Below are 21452 nucleotides of genomic sequence, written 5' to 3'. Positions count from 1 at the left end.
GTGTTCTTGCCTAGTTTCACAAATGCTGGGCAGCCTCATGGTTACACACACACACATTCCCTGCATTTCACATGGGACCTCCACTGATGACCCCCCAAAAAGCTCTCTGCACTATGCCTACTGCTCTGAACACTTGCATTTCCCCATTTTTGTGACAGATATCCTTTATAGGGAGTACGATAAGCTTTAAAACTATCTTTGTGTTTTACAATGTATATGCTGCCATGGTTCCATGTTCATTAAGGTCGTTATCACAAGAGACTAATTATGAAGTGCATGGTCCTGGAGAGAGAGGAAAGCAATAGAATCTATCCTGGCATTTCACAGAGTAATGGATAACCAGTTAAAAATGATCCCTCTGACTGAAGCCTAGCTATTCCTTTTTCCAAATCTTAAAGCCCAACTCATTATAACGACAATTTTTACTGCAGTTTCAACCTCTACATGTGAGGAGTTTGAGATAAGAGCCTCCATCCCCAAGCCTCCCTCATCTTGAGGCCATGAACCAGAATTCACAGACCCTTCCACTGCAGTTACAGCCACAATAAAAGAAAAAACCTAGGGGAAAAAAAACCCAAAATGCACCTGTCAGACAAGGAGAAGCACAAAAGAGGTACACCAGTGAAAACAAAAACATATACATTAGCCATAGCACTATGAAACATTTAGAAATAAACAAAATAAATGAGCAGTATTGCTGCCTTCTTTCTTAAAGCATGAAATAGAAACAAGTTTTTCATTGTTACATGAAAATTTGACAAATCCATACTAAATTAGTGGTTTAAATTCACCAACCTATCTCTGAAGCTTTGATTTTTTTTTCAACTGACAGTGCTGAAATGCATTAATTTATAGTACCCAAATGTTTGAAGAGAGCATATTCAATCATATTAAAAGCAGGCCTTATTTTGCTGAAAATACAAGCTGAAGGCAGGTACTCTACAGCTGGAGATACAAGACCCATATGCTACTGCCATGTCTGATCCTGCTGCAACAGGAACCACAGAAACTGAACCAGATTACTATGGACAGATGTCATGAACAAAAATAACTGAGGGAAGTGTTCCACACAGCACATTTCTGCTCAAGAAGAGAGCAGTAGTAACCGGCTTCTCTTGCCATTTAGAATGCATTTGAGTTGCTCTACTCTGGCTTTTGCTGGATACCAGAAAGCTACAGGGCACTTAGGAATCACACATGTTCTTCAGTAATAACTATGAAATTTTACTCCATCTCCTACTTTGTTTTCATGCACCAATAAATACAGACAGACACCAAAAACATGAATGTATAAAAATATATATACCTGTATGTATATAGAATTACATATAGTTTTAACTGCACTAAACTTGTTGTATTCGCAAATCTGATCAACTGCTTCATACTTCAGTGAGGCTGTTTCATGATTTCCTCTCCTGCTGTCCCCACACCCATTCCCAACCACCTGAGCAAGGAATGTTTCAACTCATGGTGTCTTGCTTGCTGTCAGTTCCAATATTTGACTAATAAAACAAAAATGACCATGTGAGAGAAAGTTTCTGTGTACCTAAACTTAAGGAACTGGTGAAAACTTTAACTCCTTCACGCATTCCCTTTCATTTCTCCCTGGTATGAAACAGCATGAGGCCAGATTTGATCAGGGTCCAAGCAAGTCTTGAGGTGAACTGAGGGAAGAAAGAGTTCTCAAATAAAAGTGACATTACCACATATATGAATAAATTTCAGAGAAAATAAGATTTTTCAACTATTCTTTAAAGTTTGGTTGCTGTGGGGAAAAGGAAGGTGTTGCAGAGGTCAAGGCAAAGAATAAAAACCCTTTTTTTTTTTTTAACATATTTCAGAATCAAATTAAAGATTGCACTTTTTTTCCCTAGTACTTTACAATCTGTAAAAAATAATAAATTGAGTGAAAGAGTAAAAAATACAATGACAGAATCACAGAATGGTTGGGCTGGAAGGGACCTTAAAGATCACCTCTAGCTCCAACCCCTCTGCCATGGACATCTTTCACTAGACCAGGTTGCTCAGAGCCCCATCCAACCTGGCCTTGATGGGATGGGGCATCCACAACTTCTTAGAGCAACTAGTTTCAGTGCCTCACCACCATCCTAATGGAAAGTTTATTTCTTATATATAATCTAAATCTATTCTCTGTCAGTTTAAAGCCATACTCCCCCTTTGTCCTACCACTACAATGCTCTTGCAAAAAGTCCCTTAAAAATCCTTACCTTTCTAAAAGTATTCTGAAACTGAATTTGCATTTTTGACTCCATAGTGGTGAAATTATTCTTTGGTACAGAGTTTCACATCACTTATCTCATGGGCTTGAGAAATACCAGAAGTTACTGAGAAACACATGGATCATTTGCCCTGTGCACAACCAGAGGGCTCTGGAACTAACTGGGAACAATTGCTAGGCACATACAGCTAACCAGCACGTACAAGCGTAACACCTTAAAGGACTTGTAAACCAGACAATCTTTTCCATTTATTTGATGTATCACTCTAATTTACTAGAATCCAAGTAAAACTCCACAAATACAAGCAAAAGCAATTACTGCCAGAAATTTTAACGGGTTTCATACATTCCTCCATTTTTAGGTACAAAAACCCAGAAAAGTTTACAGAACTACTTCTCTAATACCTACTTGAATATTTCTAATTCTATGCCCTTATTAATGCCTGCTACAGTGGTTTATAATGGTTTCCCAGAAACAATGTCTCGTTCCATCTTCAGAATGAGCTGTGATGCTACAGAATTACAGTTCGCTCCCTACTGCTGTTTATAGGAAATGAGGCACTGTCCACACAAAAATAATTGTATTTCTTTGGCACATCCTACTTTCAAAAAGTAATTCCAGTGAATATTCGTTCATGCTAGAAGATGACAAAGATCATCCTGGAATTCTTTCTTGCCTCATATTCAAAAGAAAGAGATTAGGCCAGCTTTGAGAGAAGTAATTTGAGTCCAGACAGAAGAGCCTTCATCCAAAAAAAAGTCTCTGGAGTCTGCAAGATGAACTCAATGTTTTCCACTACCTTCTCTGAAGAGCTATAAAGGCATATTAGAGCAGGACTACTAATATCCCTGGTATCTGGGGGTTCTGCCCTACAGGTTTCTTGGCACTGTTGCTGCCTTACCCTTGGTGCCAGACCTGCAGTCTGCTACTCTTGATGCACGTCCTGGCAGGGTGCACAGAGCGCTCCAGCCCCTCCACAGCTCTGCCAAGCACACAGCAACACAACTGCAAGCTGCTAAATTAATTGATTGTGCCACATTGCAACCTTGTTGCTTGAGCTTCCTCTTCTCAGAAGTGAAGGTTTAACCAGTGGGAAATAACATCCCACAGTGGATACTGAAGAAGATATTAAAATGCCAAAATGTGTGGAAGAGCATCTCTGTCTGCAGCTACTCCATCCCCTACCAGGCCCTTCTCTTCTTCCCTACAGTGCATCCCACTCTCCCAACAGACTTTGTTCTGCTCTATGTGTCCTGCTAAAAAGATTTCAGTCTAACCAATTATCCTGCTATATGAAATTGCAAAAGGATCCTGATCTTCCAGGTATATGCAGAATCATTAACATATTCAAAGAATAAACCATCTCTCTTAATTAAAAAAACACCACTACAAACAAACAAAAAGCAGAGAACTTGCTCTAAAGAAACATCATATTTACAATTTCAAACTGTGAACAGTTGACTCTGCTAAAAAATATGCTTCCAGTGTACCATTACTGGCAAATTATTTACCTAATTGGTGAACAAATTGAACTAGTTAAGCTGTACAGAGACTAAAATCAACACAAAGCTTAATATGAAACATCATATATTAAAATTTCATGTACCCAACATTTTACAAGATGATCACTATTAAGATTTCTAATCCAACTTCTTTTGCTGAGACAACAGTTTCATTAAGCGCCACAGTGCGAATCTAACGATGCATGGAAATCTGCCTCAACAACATCAAACAAGCAGAACTGACACAGGAGCTGCCTTCAAACCTGGGCACTGACTTTCCCTTTCAACACAGGCTGACACAGAGACAGCAGCTCACTTTATCCAACCTAGCACTGTATCTTGGAGGAAAACAGCAATGGAAGGAATGCTGGCATTAAATGCGCACAGGAAAGAATAGAAAGACCAAAGACAGAATTTTTCTCATAGAATATATAATCAATTTGCAGATAATTACAAGGCATAAAAATAGTTAATAACTCACATGTGGGAGGAGGTTGAGGGGGTTTTTTAATACTCTGTGATATTACTTAAGCTCATTTTAAACTAAGAAGGGGTTTGAAAGAATGCTATGATTTGGCAATGCCAAACTTCAAATATCAGTAAGGAATATGTGGGTGCAGATCAGGCCCAGGACATCAGGGATTGGATTATAAACCTTCCCCTCCATTCACACAGTCAGTGTAACAAAGCCTGGGCTGTGTCAAATAGCAAATTTCATTTTGAAGCTCTTCTGCATAAAGCAAATTCTGGGTTTATGTCCTATTGCTGTAAAATAGAAAACTTGTACATTGTTGTTCGATGCAAAAATTCTGTATTTTCACGGCACATTGCATAAAGAAAAAATGAGGCAATAATGCTACATATGCAATACCCTACATGTGAGCTTGCTGCTGTATTTCAAATTTCCATATTAAAGATGCATTTTCTGTATACATCTGAAGACATTTCTTTGAAAACTTCAGGCATATACAAAGACATGAAGTGACTGCTAGGTAATTTGAATTTCAGACCTTTAAATCTCTGTGACTACAAGCTTATAAACAAATTAAGAAATAAATTAATGGATTAAAAACAACCACAAATTGGAACAACTAAGTGTTTCAAAAAAGACTAAGATAAAAATCAATATAAATATACACTAAACAAATATAATACTGTCTTAAAATTTATAATTAATATGTTTTATGGTGTTAAAAATAACAAGCATTTAAAAGTGCAGTGCCAAAACTGACCCACATTTGGCTATTATGTAGTATCATTGTTGGATTTCAGTGGCAGAATGTTTGTCAAAATAATACTAATTAAAATAACCCTGTTGATATCAGTTGTGAAGAACAGCAGCACTCCATATACTATAGGAATGCATTTATGAACTCAAAAATGAAATTATTTTCAGGTGTCCATTTTAGCAGGTTTTTTTGAAGCAGAAGGTATCCCACACAAATGTAGTCAGCATACTGCAGGTGTTTCTATCATGCTTAAAGAACCTATGTCAGGTAAGAACACACTTCTTTGTAATAGCTTGGAGTAGCATAAAGATTAGATTGATAAAGTAATATATATATACACATATATATTACCTGTTCTTGCCTCTCCAGCCACTTGTCCACCATGGGATGACTGGCACTTAACGATGAACGAGCATTGTCTCTCTGAAACTGGTTAGACCAGCTACTAGTATCTCGTGGTAGGCTTCTGTAGTTTTCATCTTTCTAGTTTAAAAGAAACAAAAAAGGGTCTTATAAAAAACAACCAGTCCTTGCACATTAACAATGCAGCTGGTTATTAAATGAATACAAGAGGAAGACTGGACCCAAGGACAGCGCGATGGCTCGGCCACTCAAGAGCTCCTGTTCCTTAATGCCAGGGACACCCAAATAAAGCCTGGGTGGAGTTGTAGATCTTCCACCCACTCATGCTTCCCTTGCTCTTTTTCCAACCTCAGACCTCTAGTGCACAGATTCCCAAGTACATACTCAGCAAGGCTTTCAGAGCATCACTCTCCTCAGTTCATTCTCACTGAGAGCAAATGCACCAAATGAGTGCACTCAGTGACCGCTATGGCCACTACATCATTTTCCCAAGTCTCTGGATTTAATCAATTTTACAATCAAGGCAGTCTCACTGCTCCAGGTACTGTCCTTAAAACCAGAATAGCATGCTGTAGAGTTCAAAACTTGAATTTATTATTTCACATAACAATGCTTTGCCTGGTTTGCCTGAAGGTACAAGTACAGTCACATTTGTAGAACAGCAGCAGATGGAGATTGTGCTGACAGAGATACACTGATCCTACTGAGACTGATAATTTTTCTCTTTCTTTTTAATTGATGAATTTGTCTGCACATCTTTCCTACAAGCTGTACAAATTCTTCAGCTTCTAAAGGTTATTAGTCCTTACCCAGTCTGATCACTAAAAGCCAACAAAAGCACAGAGGCAGATTCTTAATGACGGGAGTTACTTTTAGCCTAAAGTCAGTGTTACTGATAGCTTACATAGCTTAGTTCCTTCCAACTGAAATAATACATGGAGCTAAAATTCTGCTTAGCTTTTCAAAAGAGAATTATAAATATACTATAATTTATATAAGTGTACTTCCTTCAGAAGCAGAGTGTTTTTTCCAGTCAATGTTTGTCTATCTTCATGAAAAATCAGATAATTCAGAGAGAGTATCTATTTTTAAAACAGGATTGCAAAACATATTTTGCAATATTATTACCACTTTAAGGAATCTCAAAACCCTGTAAAATAAACAAACAGCAATGCACATTTGCAGCTAAAAGTTATTATTTTCTTTATAGCACACAGAATATTTTTTACCCCCTCTTAAATCAATACTTCATTCCATCAGCATGAGTATTTCCTTCCCGGTTTGCCATAGTGATATTTCTTTGGCTTGGAACAATACTAGTCCAATATTCTAGATGCAGCATCTTAATATTGTCCTTCACAACGCCCTTGCAATTGTCCTTTACAATTTTATTTGTTGTATATATACGACAGGCTTTGCTAAGAAATTCAGGTCTTGGTATAACTGTGAAATAGAGCAGTTTCCAAAAGTTTCCCATGCAAGACCAATCTTTTCCCAGGCATTTCAAACCTAAGCTTTCTTAATTGATGAGAACTTTTCTTGAAAGATGTTGCAGTATAAGATAAAGTCTTCCATGTCAAGACACTGAAGATTCAATTCATCCAACACAAGATAACATGGTAAAAATACGTTTGCACAAGTAACCGGCCTAAAAAATACCCATCATAAATTACTTTACCCTGCCACAAATGAGCAAAAGCTCTGTGCCTTTCAGCAACTGAAAACAATCCAGTATTCCAGTTCTGGTTAACCACACAGCAAACTAGAAACTTGCTCTGTGTCTTGCTTAGAAAGGCAAAGTCAGCTTTGTACAGCAAATATCATAAAAGCCGAGGAATGGTGTACACAAATTGATTTTTGTCCTGTTGCTTCTCTTATTCAATTCTCCTCTTCAGGTGACAGGGGTGGCACAGCTCCTATAAGCCAAAACAACAATTTCTCTTGTTCAAAGTGGGCAGGTATAACAACAAAATCAGAATCTGACAAAGAAATAACAAAAAATCATTTTATGCACAAAACCACCCATGCAGCTGGTGCGTGCATTATTGTCACCTAACAATAACCCACTACCTGACAGACATCACCTGGTCTGAATGAACAGAAATTTCTTCCCATAAAACAAGACGTTTTCTGTATTTCTGTACTTTATAGAGAATTCCATTTTTTATTGATTCCTGCTTACAATGTTCAATAGAAACTTTTTTAAAAGACATTTTTATTTACAAAATACAAAGCCCTCTCTCCACACAGCATCCATTATGCCTGCACAGGAGCATTTCACAAGAGTAAGAGAGAAGCAAAGATGCTCATCTAGGGATGTGTTGTTCTTCAATTATTCAATCACCAGGTCTCAGAATCACAATGAACAGTCACATTGCACAAAGTTTACATTGGAAATTTGTGCTGTAAAAGGTCTCAAATATCACAACACTCAGAGTAAGTGAAATTACCTAAGCTCAGAGAGTTAAATTAGGCCTCTGTCTTGTGTATCTACACTAATGTCAAGAATTTTGCCAAGAGTTTACGCCTAATATTATCTATGCTGACAGAAGAGTACATTCATCCCACCTACCAAAATATTTCTGCTTGTAACCCTCTTTTGTAGAAGATTGCCTTTCTCCTGCTAAGACTTAAATCAGCTTATTTTACACAGAAGACATCCAAGCCACTAAGCAATTTTTTGTGACAGCAGAAATAAAAGCCAGAATGGTAGAGACATGTGGTTTCTGTAACTCTTTTTGTTTCTCAGCACTTTCACCTCTCACCTTTCTTCAGAGGATCAAAATAGCGCTATTACCAGATTGGAATAAAATAGCAGTGCTGCAATCACAGACACAGTCATGTTGATGTTAGCCAAATAGGGAAATATTAGAAGATCCACCAGGCACAGACAAGCCCTCCACTCCTTTCTTTGTCACTGCTTTCTGGCAAACAGCTCTCCCTGTCCCCACGAGTGCAGCACTGGGACAAGCACCAAACTGGAGGAGGAGCAGAGGGATCAGCACCCAGCACTGCCACACACCATCCCTCTCACAGGCACCTACAGCACACAGCCTTAAGGTGCTCCTGGCTACCTGGAACCCCATTTTTGCAGGGGTTTCCATTACTACCAGAGCTAATTCAAACATAGCTGTGCTGACAAACCACAGAGGTACAGGTGAAAAACATCACTGCAGCTTAGACATTGGGATTTACTGAGCCAGCTGTGATGCTGCTATTTAAAATATATGCTGTTTGGGGATTTTTTGTGTAAAATATTCAATTGCTAATCCAGAAAGCTGTACTTGTCTTCAGCATGCTCTAGCTTTAGCACACATGCTCCCAACATCCAACTGAAAAAGGAAGGAGGTAAAGGTGGAGGAAAAGGTGTGTGTCTCTTTCTCTGGAGAAAAAGGTGTGTGTCATTTTTAGCTACAATACCATAAAGGAGAAGATTTCATGGTACAGAAGCCATCAGGGTCACTCAGGGAATTCCCATTCCTTCTGGAAATGCAGCTGTAAGCCCTCCTGGGACCAGGGCTGACATGCATCATCAGTTACAATTAAATGCCCTAATTTTTTAAAAAGAAGTTTCTTCCCCAAACATCTTTGGGGACCACGGGCCATGTCAGCTTTATCATGTTTGAAATGGAAATTGATGAATATAATACTAAAAGTGCCAAGTCATAATACCACCACTACACTTAACTGCAGCATTTTGGAGTAATTTTAATGAGGACACATAATCTAAGATTTAGTTCAGCATGGTGTCCCTGTGGGGTTTTGCTGGAGGATTGGGTGAAAGGGGAAAGGAAAAATGAAGCAATTTTGCCATACTTTTAATTTCAGATGAATTGCAATATATTACAAGAGTCTCATCAAAGACTCTGTAGCTGGTAGAGGAAATAATGCATTAAAATGGTCTGTGTACTTCAATTACTAGCTGTCATTGCACGAACTCACTTGTGATTTTAACTTGCAGTTGTACCCCTGCAAACTCCCAGCATCACAACCCAACCAGAACGTTCTCCACCTGGTGTGGTGACAGTTCCACATCTGCTAAATCATTTGCTACTTCCCAAATAGTGAAGAAAATGGGTTTTCCCTTTGTTTCACCTCCTGAATGGCTAAAGTGTGGCGAATTTTGGTTGCTTATTTAAAACAAAACTACACTATACAGCACTACAACAGGGGTAAAATACATTGAAGACATCTTCAAAGTAATTCTTTGAAAGACAATTCAAAAATGCAAACCAAGTTTTCACTTAAATTATTTCTACACAATAGAAATGTGTCCCATGTGTCCTTTAGGACAGTCACTAAGAGAAATCATTTTGGGCACTGACCATTTTTTGCTATCCAGTCTTTTTCCTTCTATCCTATGCACTTTGGAAAAGGATGCTTGTTTGTTTGCCTCTAGCTCCTTGTGATGGCCTCAGACTAAGATAGGATTTGTGATGAAAGATGAAAAAAACTTTCTTTAGTCTTTTGAGGTTGCAATTCCACCTGAAAGACTTTGGCCAAATTCATGTTTCTAAGGGCAATTATTGTTGTAGAATCACTATACAAGTATAAAGATTGTTCTTCTTTCTTTTAATGGTCCACAATGACCATGTTAGACCCTGAACAACTTGGTGTCACTCCGACAGGATGCTAAAAACTGTAATTAATTACCAAAACAGTCACACAGTTTATATAAGTAACTCTGTCTGATGAAAACATCTGTTTATAAATGAAATAATATACACACAGATCCATTTTCCATGCTGTCTGATGGTCTAGCAAATAGATTCCTGGAGTTTTTTATTTGGATGAGGTTTCACGGCTGCTTTTTAACTGGATTTTAGACAAATATACAATAAGACCAAATTGATCTCCAGTTCTAAAAAAATACCAAAAAAAAAAAAAAAGAAGGCCACACAAACGTCTCTTTTACATGGAAAAAACATTACATATATAAAATTAATTAACCCAAAAGATGCATTGCATGAAGAGAAATTCCATTTTTTAAAAAATCCTGCTTACACAGATGTCAGGTTTGGAACTGTTCTCTCTATTAACATAGCATCTTGTAACAACAATTTCTCCCAAATGTCAGTAATTTACCACCAAACTAACTGTTCCAGTCACCTCCTATAACTATCCATGTATCTCAGTAAACTGACACTACTGCTTGGGCGAGCTTCCTTTTATTCCCAGCAGATTCATTTTCCAAGGCTGCTCTTTTCCTGATGTATACTGAAGAACATGACCCCAGGAGCTGCAATAATGCAGATACAGTCCAGCCATTCAGTGTAGAGAAAAAGGAATGAGTTACAGTCACCCAGTATCAGAAACCTTTGATCTGAGGCCACTCTCCAAGGAGGAAAGTGAAAGAGGACTCCCACATTAAAGAATTACCACAGCTTCATCCCTTCTATCAGCTCTGACCCGGAACATGGGTCACTTCCAAAAGGTAAAAGCTGATTTGCAGAAGATACAAATATAATAGTCTAATAAAGAACTTGCATGCTCTAGTTATAGTGAAAATAGATGACAAGAATGACCATTCCGCATTTATTTGGGTATTTTCAGAAAGACCCTTCTCAGAAATGACCCTCTGTATAGCTCCATGAAAGGAATTAATGCATTATGCTTCTAGAAGAGCTCATTAGATGCAAAAAGGAAAAAAAAGCAATTGAAAAACCAGTGTTGTTTAAGTTCTATCACCTTAAGTTCAGAAATTTCCAGAGTTGTGCTATTCCAATTTATATATTCCATGTTACTTTTTGACTGACCAGCAAGGCCTGACCTTAAAAAAAGGAGTAACTATGGGCCATGATAATCAGACAGTTCCCTGTGCAAGTGGTATTATATGTAAACATATAATACCAGTGTCAAAGAATATTGGCTCAATTAAGAGTAAATTAAAAAACATCATACTGCCCATCCAAAACATTCTGTTGCTGTCTCTTGTTTACAACACAAAAATTGAAAATGCCATGATCTCTGCATGTTCACAGGCAAAGCCAGAAGTTTCCAAACAGTGTTATTTCTCAGATGGAGGGACAAGAAAGAAGCTGCTTCTTCCTTTCACTCTTTACTTATTAATCTCCTAATATAACCCCACAAGGGATAATGCAAAACAACTCAAATAACATACAGCAGTTTATATTCAGTAATTATAATTCAGAAACCGTAACTGAAAACCATGCCTTTGCACTGCTCCATTTTAAAGAAAAATAAATGAACCAGTTAAGTTAAAGTGTCATGAAGCTACAGTTCTGATTCCTCTACACATTATACTTAGGAAACCATTTCCCCTTCTACTATTTTTCATTCAAGTTAATATTCTCTTTTTCTGTGCCACTTTAAAGGCACCTAAAGAGTTCTTATGCATATCCACCTGTATACGAATCTATATGGGTATCTGTTTAAATGCAATAATATAATTATGCACAGTCCTGCCATTTTCACCAGATATTTGCTTTTGTACCCAGATTTATACCTTTTATGCCAATTTGGATTTAGAGAAAATATAATTTGTAAAGTTGTTTATTTTAAGGGTTGATATGATGGATTCGATTCTTTGAGAGAGCCAAGAAATCAAAGAAGGGTAAAAAAAAAAGAGCTGCTAATTAATTTCAAAGCAGCCTCTAAAAACAGGATTTTACAAATAGAATGTCAATATAAATATATTTAAGAAGCTTAGAGAAACAGGAAACAAGGGGATGTAGGAAACTTCATGACGACCTTATATTTAGATCTCAAAACGAAGAATATCTTATAAACCACCAGCAGCCTTTTAAATGCCATGTAGATGCTTTTAGTTGGCCATACCTGAAATGCTGCAACTGACTGTCTGTATGTTCAGAAACTTGCATCTGATGCTCTGAAATAACAAAGGAGGCTGGGATAGGAGGTAACCAGTCTGTCTTCAACTAATGGAACTGATTTTCCCCTTTCTTCACTACACTGGCCAGCATGGAGAAGAGCAGGTTTTTAAGGTCAGAAGCACAAAGGCAATGTCCCAAACCCACAGTACCTCTTCCCCAGCAGCACTCACACACCACTGCCTCCTCCATATGGAATGATACGGACCAGGAGCTCCACTGGGCTCCCAGCAAAGCATCCATCACCTCACCCAACTTGCCAATTCACTCAGACCTCAGCCAGAATTCCTCCCAGGGTCTGTGGAGCAAGGCCCAGAGAGGAACCGGCCAGGGGCTTGTAGCAGTGTTTCCCTTTTATCTGAGTTTACAGCAGCACACACACCCTCAGCTCCTTGCAGTCCCACTAGTGTTCCTCACACTGAACAGCTTCCCATCTTCCTTCATCTTACTGTTTTAGCTTTTGTTCCTGTTTCATTTACTTCACAGGCTCAGCAGGCAGTGCTCTTTAGCTGGACATCTGTACACAAGAGCTGAAGAGCTCATTTATAGAGACAACAAAACTGGATGGCAGCACACAATGATCATCCCATCAGGCTGTGAAACTAAACCAGGCTAAGTGAGCTCTGTTTCAGCCTTGAAATCGGTCATAACAGAAGTGCAAAAGGTGACTATGAATTCCTGCATTTACTCGAGCTGATTTTCCCCACTAACTAAAGCTTAACATCTCCTCCCCAGCCTTTGCACTGATTAGTTCCACATACAAGTGAATTTTATTCTGATACTGCTTGGTTGTCATGTCTTTATTCAGTGCTAGATGAGATAAGTGAATTTTAAAATGCAACAGATTTAGCAAAAACTGATTAAATATTCACTGTTTAAAATTTGCAGGTTCATATCTGAACACTGTTGGGAAGCATAGCCTGCAACCTGAATTGTACTTTAAATTTCTTCTTGCTAGATATACATTCACCCAAAACCCAAACATGTTTTGCAGCAATACGTAACCTTAATAACCAGAAAGCAAGACAGACAAATATTTTAATCTGCAACAAATGTATATGGTTGCATGGTTGTAGGTTACAACTAAACAGATGAAAGCAGGTCAAAACAAAGATCCATATATATTACCAGGAAAAATATATGTGCTTCTAACCTTGGGAAATAAAAAAATCCACTAAACCTGAACATCTAACTGTTGGGATTTTTTTTTTAAACTTACTGAGTCTTTTATAAATCTACTCTTTCAGGACCAGCCATTCACCCTCAAACCAAGGAAGAGCTACAAAAACATAAAAAATTAATACCAATAGAGACAAACACTTAAACACGGGAATTTACAAAGTACACCCTCACTTAGAAAAATGGCAGAGGAAACATCTTCAATTATCCTATACCACATACTTTAGAGCTTTCTGTTCTCAGTATAGCTTTCAGAGGCTCTCAGAGAGGTGCTGCACACTGCATTTACTGAAGTGGAAAAACAAACAACCTGCGCACATTCCAGCACTCCTTTATCACAAGCAGGAGACTCTCTCACCCTGACCCTCCTGGGCACTCCCAGCTCATGATGCAGCACTGAGTCCCCTCAGCTGTGGAGCAGGCATTGCTCACCCAGACACTGCCCACCCATCACCTGCACTGAGACTGGGACACAAACACACATCCTTCCTACATCACTGATGAAAAACAAAGGCAATGTGTTTAACAGACTTGCTCAGCCTGAGAGCAGAAGTGGAAAAAAACTCACCAGCTCTCAGATCTTGCACTGATATCTTTAGAGGGACAGAGAGGAGATTTGACAGATGGGCATCCACAAATGGATGACTTGGAGCAAAAGGAGGTAAAACAACAAAGGAGGTGGAGAAAATTATACCTTCACTTTGGATTTATTTGTTTTGTTGTTGGCTTTTTGCCTGCTTAACATGTGGTCATGACCGACTTTTGAATGCCAACAGCTGAATTCTGTCCATGTACACAGCCCTCAGCTAATGGAACAGCATAGCATCAAATGATGCACACTGGCTGTTACCTCTGTGCACTAGGCAAGGATTTTTCACTTGGTGTCTGTTATTCCCAACTTGCTGGTGAGGGCAAGAAACATATTTGTTTTCACATTTTGAAAGTCAGGAATTTTGAGCTCTTTCATAGAGTTTTCATTGCACTAAAAATATCACCAGCAACTGTACTAAAGACAGACAATTCTTCATGGTATTCATGAAAGCACCTGAGGCAGAGGGCACATGAAGAAACACAAATTATTCCATCAAAACATAAGAAAACAACTTTCTTATTCTGAGAATGATCGAACACTGGAAGAGGTTGCCCAGAAAGGTGGTGCAGGCTCCATCCTTGGAGATTTACATTCTCAAAACCTGGCTGGACCCAGACCTGAGTAACCTGCCCTAGCTGCCCCTGCTCTGACCAGGCAGGCTGAACCCAACAATCTCCAGAGCTACCTTCCAACCTCAGCTCAACTGTGATTCTGTGAAAGACATCAATTTTACACACTATCCAGGACAAAAATAACACATACTGTGGTGATTTCATAGTGCACTCTCTTTGGGTACAGTTCCTTTTAACTATTTAATCACCATGGCACAAGCTGCCAGCAACAAGTTACTATCACAAAGGAAGAAAACTGATGTTTACAACTTCTGTTTTCTTGACTTTCCATTAATCTCTCTTCTGTAACATTTAACATATTAAAACACTTTATTTCACCGCATTTGGACAACCCATGTTCATGCTCCCTTCCTCTCAGTCTATGCAAAACCACATCTGAAATTACAAAGCTCATGACCATCTCATTGAAAAGGAAAAAAACCCTGCTCCAACATACCTGGATGAAGAAATATTCATAGCTATTGAATCCCCCAGAACTTCTGTTTAAAACACTGAATTTTTAGGTTAAAAGCAGGCAGCTGTATCCATCATGTGGGGGTTTAAAGCCTCTCATGACAGAGATGCCAGGCCCTTTGCAGATATCCTGAACTTCTCCTCAGTGGATTCACCTGTACTACAGCACTTCACCAATACTGCTCACCAGGTACACAGCACCTCCCTTCTGAAGGACTCAAAACCAGAGACTGAGGCTCCCAAGAAACATCAGCAACAATTTGGTCTCAGGCCCTCAGAATGATGCCCAGTCCTTTAGTCCACAACCTTCCCCAGTTAATTTAATAGATTTACACTCTGCCATTTAGACTTCCTGGCTATAAAATGACACCAACACACAATTTTAATATTGTGCCCTTCAATCATCTGAACTATACTTCAATTCTAGTGAAGCACCACATCTTTGGTGACAGTGACAAAACAATTGTCACTAAGCTGTGTTTAAAAGGACTTCAAGGTAAATGAAACTAATTTTCACTTTAAATTTGATTTTGAAACTGAAATATCACTGTTGCTGGAGCTTTTCAAAATATGTATGCATGCTCTTCTCCTATCTAAACACATTTCATTAGAGAAATATTTTTTTTCATTCTGTTTACAAAGAGGATTAGAAAGGATTGCATCTTTCACATAAATATAAATCCCTGCAACCCAGCAATCTGAAATTTTGTACTCATCAGTCTCAGCCCACAGGAACAGCAAAACTCCCTGCAACAGGAGATGTGGGAAACACAATCTGTTTTGCAGGTAAGGTCATTGATGCTAGATGAGACTTAGGGCACTCAGAGGAAGTTTCAAATTATTTCTCTGTGGTTTATAGAGTCCAAAAAAATTAGCTTTCCATGTAGGAAGAAAGTATATCCTAGAAAGAATTATTATTCCTACAAGGCACAGTGATACTCCACCTCAAAATACATACATGGACAAACCCATTTAACAACAAATAAGCAAAAAATTTGGCAGCTGACTAAACAGCAAAGACAAAAGCACAGGAAAAAAGGAACTACAAAATGATGTGCCAAGTACACTGAGTTATGTGCTTGCTGTTGCTGATCCACCCCACAGAGCACATTGTGTGCCATTTGCTTTGCTGCAGGTGGGTGAACCCAGCAGCCAGAGGCACAGGAGCCCATGCACAAACATTTTTCTCCCTCTTGAGCTCCCCTTTTTAACCTACATTTCCAATTCTTTCTGCTGTACCAATGTTGTTATCTCTGACAGCGCAACATATGAATCAAAATCAGCAAAGTCACAGTGGGAAGTTTGTCCTAAGCCTGTTATCCACAGTGCAATCCTGCATTAAGCAAGGCAGGTTAACTAGATAAGCCTTCAGTCTTTCAGAGAAGCAGGATCAAGGCAGGTAACTAATTTGTAATGATAAGTCATTCCTCATCATAAATAGAATCGCAAATTTAAAAAACCACACTGAAAATATATGGGATAATTAATTCACAGTCATTATAAAATGCAGCATAACTGGTTGTTGCATTTACGCTCTTCCAAAACTAACACAACATCTAAGGGGACAGAAACATGATTTTTATCAATGCAGCTTACTTCTATTAAGGACAGCTAGTTGACCCAATAGGCTTTGGTACTAAGTTATTAAGAATGTGATTCAAATCATCAGTTATTCAGAAAACAACAATACCAAAAAAGATTTTACTGCAGTGGAAAAAAGCACATATGATATGCTTCAGCTGTGTACAATCTGTTCACCTGCACAGTTCAATACAATTCAAACAAAATTACACCTTGCAAATCAGGCATTACTCCAGGCCTCTGAGAAAGATTTCTACTTAGAGATTTCTTCTTTTTTCATTAGAATGGCTCAAGGAAGCAAGAGACAGGATTAAGTCAAGCTATGAGTCACTAGGTAATACAGACATGTCTGTCTCACACACAAAAGTATCTGAAAATGGTTTTAACATTCAATTTCAAAAACATTAATCTCAAGAAGCAAATTTACCAACTAGAGGTGATCAGGAGCCAATTTTGTGAATATTTCACAGATGGGAAGACCTATTCATTTGGTTGAAACCATTCATAGGAAGGATTAGGTCAGGAATTACCTAGCTAAGTACACTTAACAGCACTACAATAACTTGTAAATAATCGATAATTCTGCAAAAAAATGAGTACCTTGGAACAAAAACCAGAGTAAATTGGTCTTACAGGTGAAAAACATAGAAAGCAGAAATTATGTGAGATTCCAATTCTAAGGATAGAGAATGTATTATGATATCCTGATAATAAAAATATGTTTCTTTAAAAGATTATTTGAAAAATGGATGAGAATGCACGCTCAGTTTAAGGCAAGGATTTCATATCACAATATCCCACTTATCATAACAGAAATGCATCTCAAGTTCAACACACATCCAAATCTTTGCAAGACCAACTCAGGCCCCTCCAAAGCGTATTCCGGTCACTCTCTGGTCATTCTCTTCTTAGGGACACAGGAGATCTGGTGTCTCATTTCATTTACCCCATAACTACAGGCAGCACTACAGTTACAGCAGGATCCTTCCACCAGCCTGTATTTTTACTCTTGCCCAGCACCCTTTTCCCTTCCTGTTTGCCCAGAACTACTGGCATATGTCCTGGCTCCTCACAGCCTTCTGTGCATGGCAGCACTCTCACCCCTTCATTTCATCTCAGCTTGGGCATCTGCCCATTCTCCTGCCATTCCAAATTCTTCATACCCAAAATGAAACAAACACCAGTAAGACGTCCTCTCTCACTTGTCCCTGAGAAATAAATCCCTTCTGCCAGACACATGCAGCTTCCCCTGTGCTAATTCCTCCAAAAATTGGACAGGGTTTCCACCTGTCAATTATTTCTCTTTAGAGGTGACGGGCTGAAAGTAATGTCACTTCTTGGAGTCAGTAGGTGGATGAAGCTTTTGGCAACTCTCCCAGAAACCCTTTTCATGTTTCTGCAAGATACTGCTGGGGCAAAGTTGCTAATCTACAACTGTGCTGCAAATCTCAGCCCAAGAACATATGTTCTTGTGCTGTCAAGAAAGAGAACTGCAGTGAAAACATTACATAGTGCCAACCACTCACAAAAGATATATGGGTGCTCAGGCCCAATGCGCTGAGCAGAAAATTAAGACTGTTCTCATTGCTTTTCTGAAAATGTCTGTGCCATCTATAATCAATGAAACAGTCTGGAACAAAGCACAGCCATCTCTTTGTTATCCGAGTAGCTGAAGAAAAACAACCTAATGTAAGAAAAGAAGACTTGTTACTGCTCAAATAACACAAATGCATTTGTAAAAATTCATTGTTAGTACTTTGGTAAGAGACTGGTGACAGGGACTTCAAAAATGCCACCATTTAGAAAAATAATACAAATGAAATTGTTGCTATTACTGTGGAAGGAAATGAGAATTCTTAATGTGATTCCTAAGAGAAACAGGATTGGCTACAAAATCTTGACTCACATGAAGAAATCAAGACACTGAAAACAGAAAAAATCAGTCTAGCATAAATGAACTCAGGATTAATTCATAATACACACTGCATAAGCAATTATTTAATTCCATGTGTTTACTGCAATTTACTTATAAAAAATAGTTATCTGCTCTATTCAAATGATCAATATATAGAGTGTCCAAAAATGATAAAAGAATTTATCAGCATCTGTTGTACTAACTAATATAACTTCAGTTCTTTCCAATCTTTTTGATTTAGTGTTCTGCAGTGCCTTGCTTCCCATCCCTACATGAGATCATATGCATTCCTTTCCAGTTTGGTCACCATGCTCCAATAGACATGAAATATTTTCATAAAAACCAAGAATAAGCACATGCTGAACAACTAATGATGAGACTACTGTGAAAGATAAGCTGCTGTTCAACTGTTTCCAATTTCTGCTGACTTCAGACACTCAAAGAAATATGATTACACTGTGTATAGCCCTTCATATCTATGCTTGTGGAGTAACAAAGTGTCATCTCATTATCATTTCACAAAAATTAACTGAAAATGTTAATACTTCAAATGGATCAATTATAATTTTTTTTCTCTGAATCAGAGTAGTACAAAACACATATTTACAAAAGGGCACACACTCCTGTGCCACACCAGTACAAGTGACAGAAAACATACTATTACCTGCCTGAAACCCTGATTAAGCAGAAACTTAATGATACCAAGTTAAACTGACACCTTTGCAGAACAGGGACCTCAATGCCTGTGAGCACTGAGCTTTTATAGATTCTTTAGAAATGACCAAAGGCCCACTGAAAATAGTTTGGTTCATTAGCAGGGTATAAAGGCTTCTTTATTTGGGGTGTGTAAATCCTGACTGCTGAGACTTAGCTTGCATTTATACTACACTGAGTTAACAGGAATGAGGGGAAAAAAAAAAAAAGCTATATTAAGCTGCATATTTTCCAAGATGACTTTGTCCTGTGTAGTGAGAATGGCAATCAAAAGTGCAACATTCTTTTAAAATTACTCATTTCTACCAGAAAATACACATTTTTTTCCTTTTGAGTTTTTCTGCAAGCTACCATCACAATTATGGACAATGTGGGATTGTACAAAAGGGCTTGATTCTTCAAATTTTTTTAATATTGCGCTCAGAAGAGTGCTTCTTGTTGGCTTCTCTAGCAAACAATGCAATTCATGGAGAGATACTGAAATCATATTGAAAAAATGAAGGAAAAAATACTCACACTGCATTTCACTGTTTTATTTTTAAGACTGCTATCAAGGAGAGAAATAATTTGTGTTTTGTATTAATTCACTAGAGACTCAGAAAGTACAAATTAGCAATGCTGGGTTAGGAAGACAAACCAGACCAGCTGTGGGCATGCAGATTATTCACTGACATAAGGCCTTCTACAGAGATCAGTAAAAATTAATACAGACATGGCCTACCAGCATTAAGAAAAAGTTGAAAATAAAAACTCTGCAGAATAGTGAATAATCATAGATTCAACTACAGCTAAGGGCAAAAATCAAGTTTTTAGGGTCACTGCTGTGGTTATCACTGAGAGTCTGGGAAGAGCAGGACAAGCGTGACTCAAACACTTCACTGCTGCTGACGGGGTTGGGTGGACAAGGTCAGAAAACACAAGTTTAAACCAGGAGCAGATGAGAGAAGCAGAAAACAATTCAATATTCATGCACGTTTGTAATTTATTTACTAAAGTGGAGGAAAGAAGCATACCTTTCTCTCATGAGCACTGGGCACACCAGGGGTGTTCTGCTTGAGGAAGCCTGCTGTTGTGGACCACCTGGTGGGGTTCTTGCGGGAGGGCTCCTCTGCAGGGAAATTTGTGTCGCTCACAGAGGTGGAGAGGCCAATCAGCGCAGGGTCACTACTGCGGCGGACATGGAGAGGCATATCTGCAAAATAAAACAGATAGTAAATAAACATTGACTAGATTTAAAATGTTTCTGACAAAGGAAAAATATTTTTTCAAGCTCTGGAAGGGTGGCTGCGACCAAATGTGGTTTCATAGAGCAAGGAGTTCTTGACCTCAGCACAGCTCCTCAAGGACAAGGTCTGTCCCTCAAACCACAGCCTTGCTGCTTGGCTGCACATGGAGAAAAGGAAGGGAAAACCAATCCCTCTGAACCAAGCACAGCTCAGTGGCTTTCCAAGCACAAAGCTATCTGTTGGATAGCGTGCAAAATAAAAACATGCAACATGGACTTGAACAACCAGGAGGTTAAGGTGACATATAGGTATTTTGAAGAGCAAGCAGGCTAAGCCTGGTGGCAAAGCAAGGGGTGGACTTGGATGAAATGTTCCCCCACCCCACCGCCAGGGCTGGGCACTGCTAGCACAACGTGCTGCCAGGAAGCTGCAGGCCAGCCAAGGCAGCCTCCTGACCTTCTACAATATACTCTGCATTTCCCTCTCAAAACTTATGGAAGAGACTGTTTTCTCCTCTGCATTCTTCCTTTGCCTCTTCCTGGCAGCTCAAGCAAGATCTGTGCTGATTAACCCTGATTCCCTCAGCCTTGCAGCTGGCGTGACTGACAGGAGAAAAATATTTCATTAGTAAAAAATGATGCAGCAGGACGGTAGACTGATTGGAAAGAGATAAGGTTTTCTTAATATATGTAGAGGTCACATCCATTCTGGAACTTTAATGGCACATTAAAGTTAGTTTCTTTTGAAATAGAACTTAATTTTTTCCAATTTCATTTATTATCCTACAGCAAATACCCACACATCTATCCTCTCCTTGCCCAAACAGAAGTTTCACTGCCTGAATTTGTGACCTCTTAGTACTCTCCCACTCAGCATCAGAACAGAGAGGCTGTGATTTATCAGTTTTATTTTTCTTTATTGCAGCACTGAGAACTCTGAATGCAAAGTGCAAAGGAAAAAGGTGAAAGCAATGGC

At 38.6% G+C, this 21452-nt stretch overlaps 1 protein-coding gene across 12 annotated transcripts in view; it reads right to left on the bottom strand.

Annotated features, from left to right (window-relative positions):
* PARD3 (par-3 family cell polarity regulator) overlaps window positions 1-21452 on the bottom strand; it is a 445695-nt gene that overhangs the window by 246641 nt on the left and 177602 nt on the right. For 8 of the 12 annotated variants that reach the window (XM_054273679.1, XM_054273683.1, XM_054273680.1 and 5 more), the window contains exons 4-5: window positions 20265-20443; window positions 5323-5454 (exon numbers count right to left, since the gene is read on the bottom strand). In XM_054273679.1, the coding sequence (XP_054129654.1) occupies window positions 5323-5454; window positions 20265-20443 (311 nt within the window). The remainder of the gene's footprint in view (window positions 1-5322; window positions 5455-20264; window positions 20444-21452) is intronic. The other 4 variants (XM_054273684.1, XM_054273686.1, XM_054273687.1 and 1 more) reach the window with 1 other exon arrangement.

Source organism: Melozone crissalis, unplaced genomic scaffold (assembly GCF_028551555.1).
Source record: "Melozone crissalis strain CALT ecotype California unplaced genomic scaffold, PUWL_Pcris_2 ptg000016l_1, whole genome shotgun sequence".
In the NCBI taxonomy this organism is placed as follows: domain Eukaryota; kingdom Metazoa; phylum Chordata; class Aves; order Passeriformes; family Passerellidae; genus Melozone; species Melozone crissalis.
This window is presented reverse-complemented; position numbering and strand designations above follow the sequence as displayed.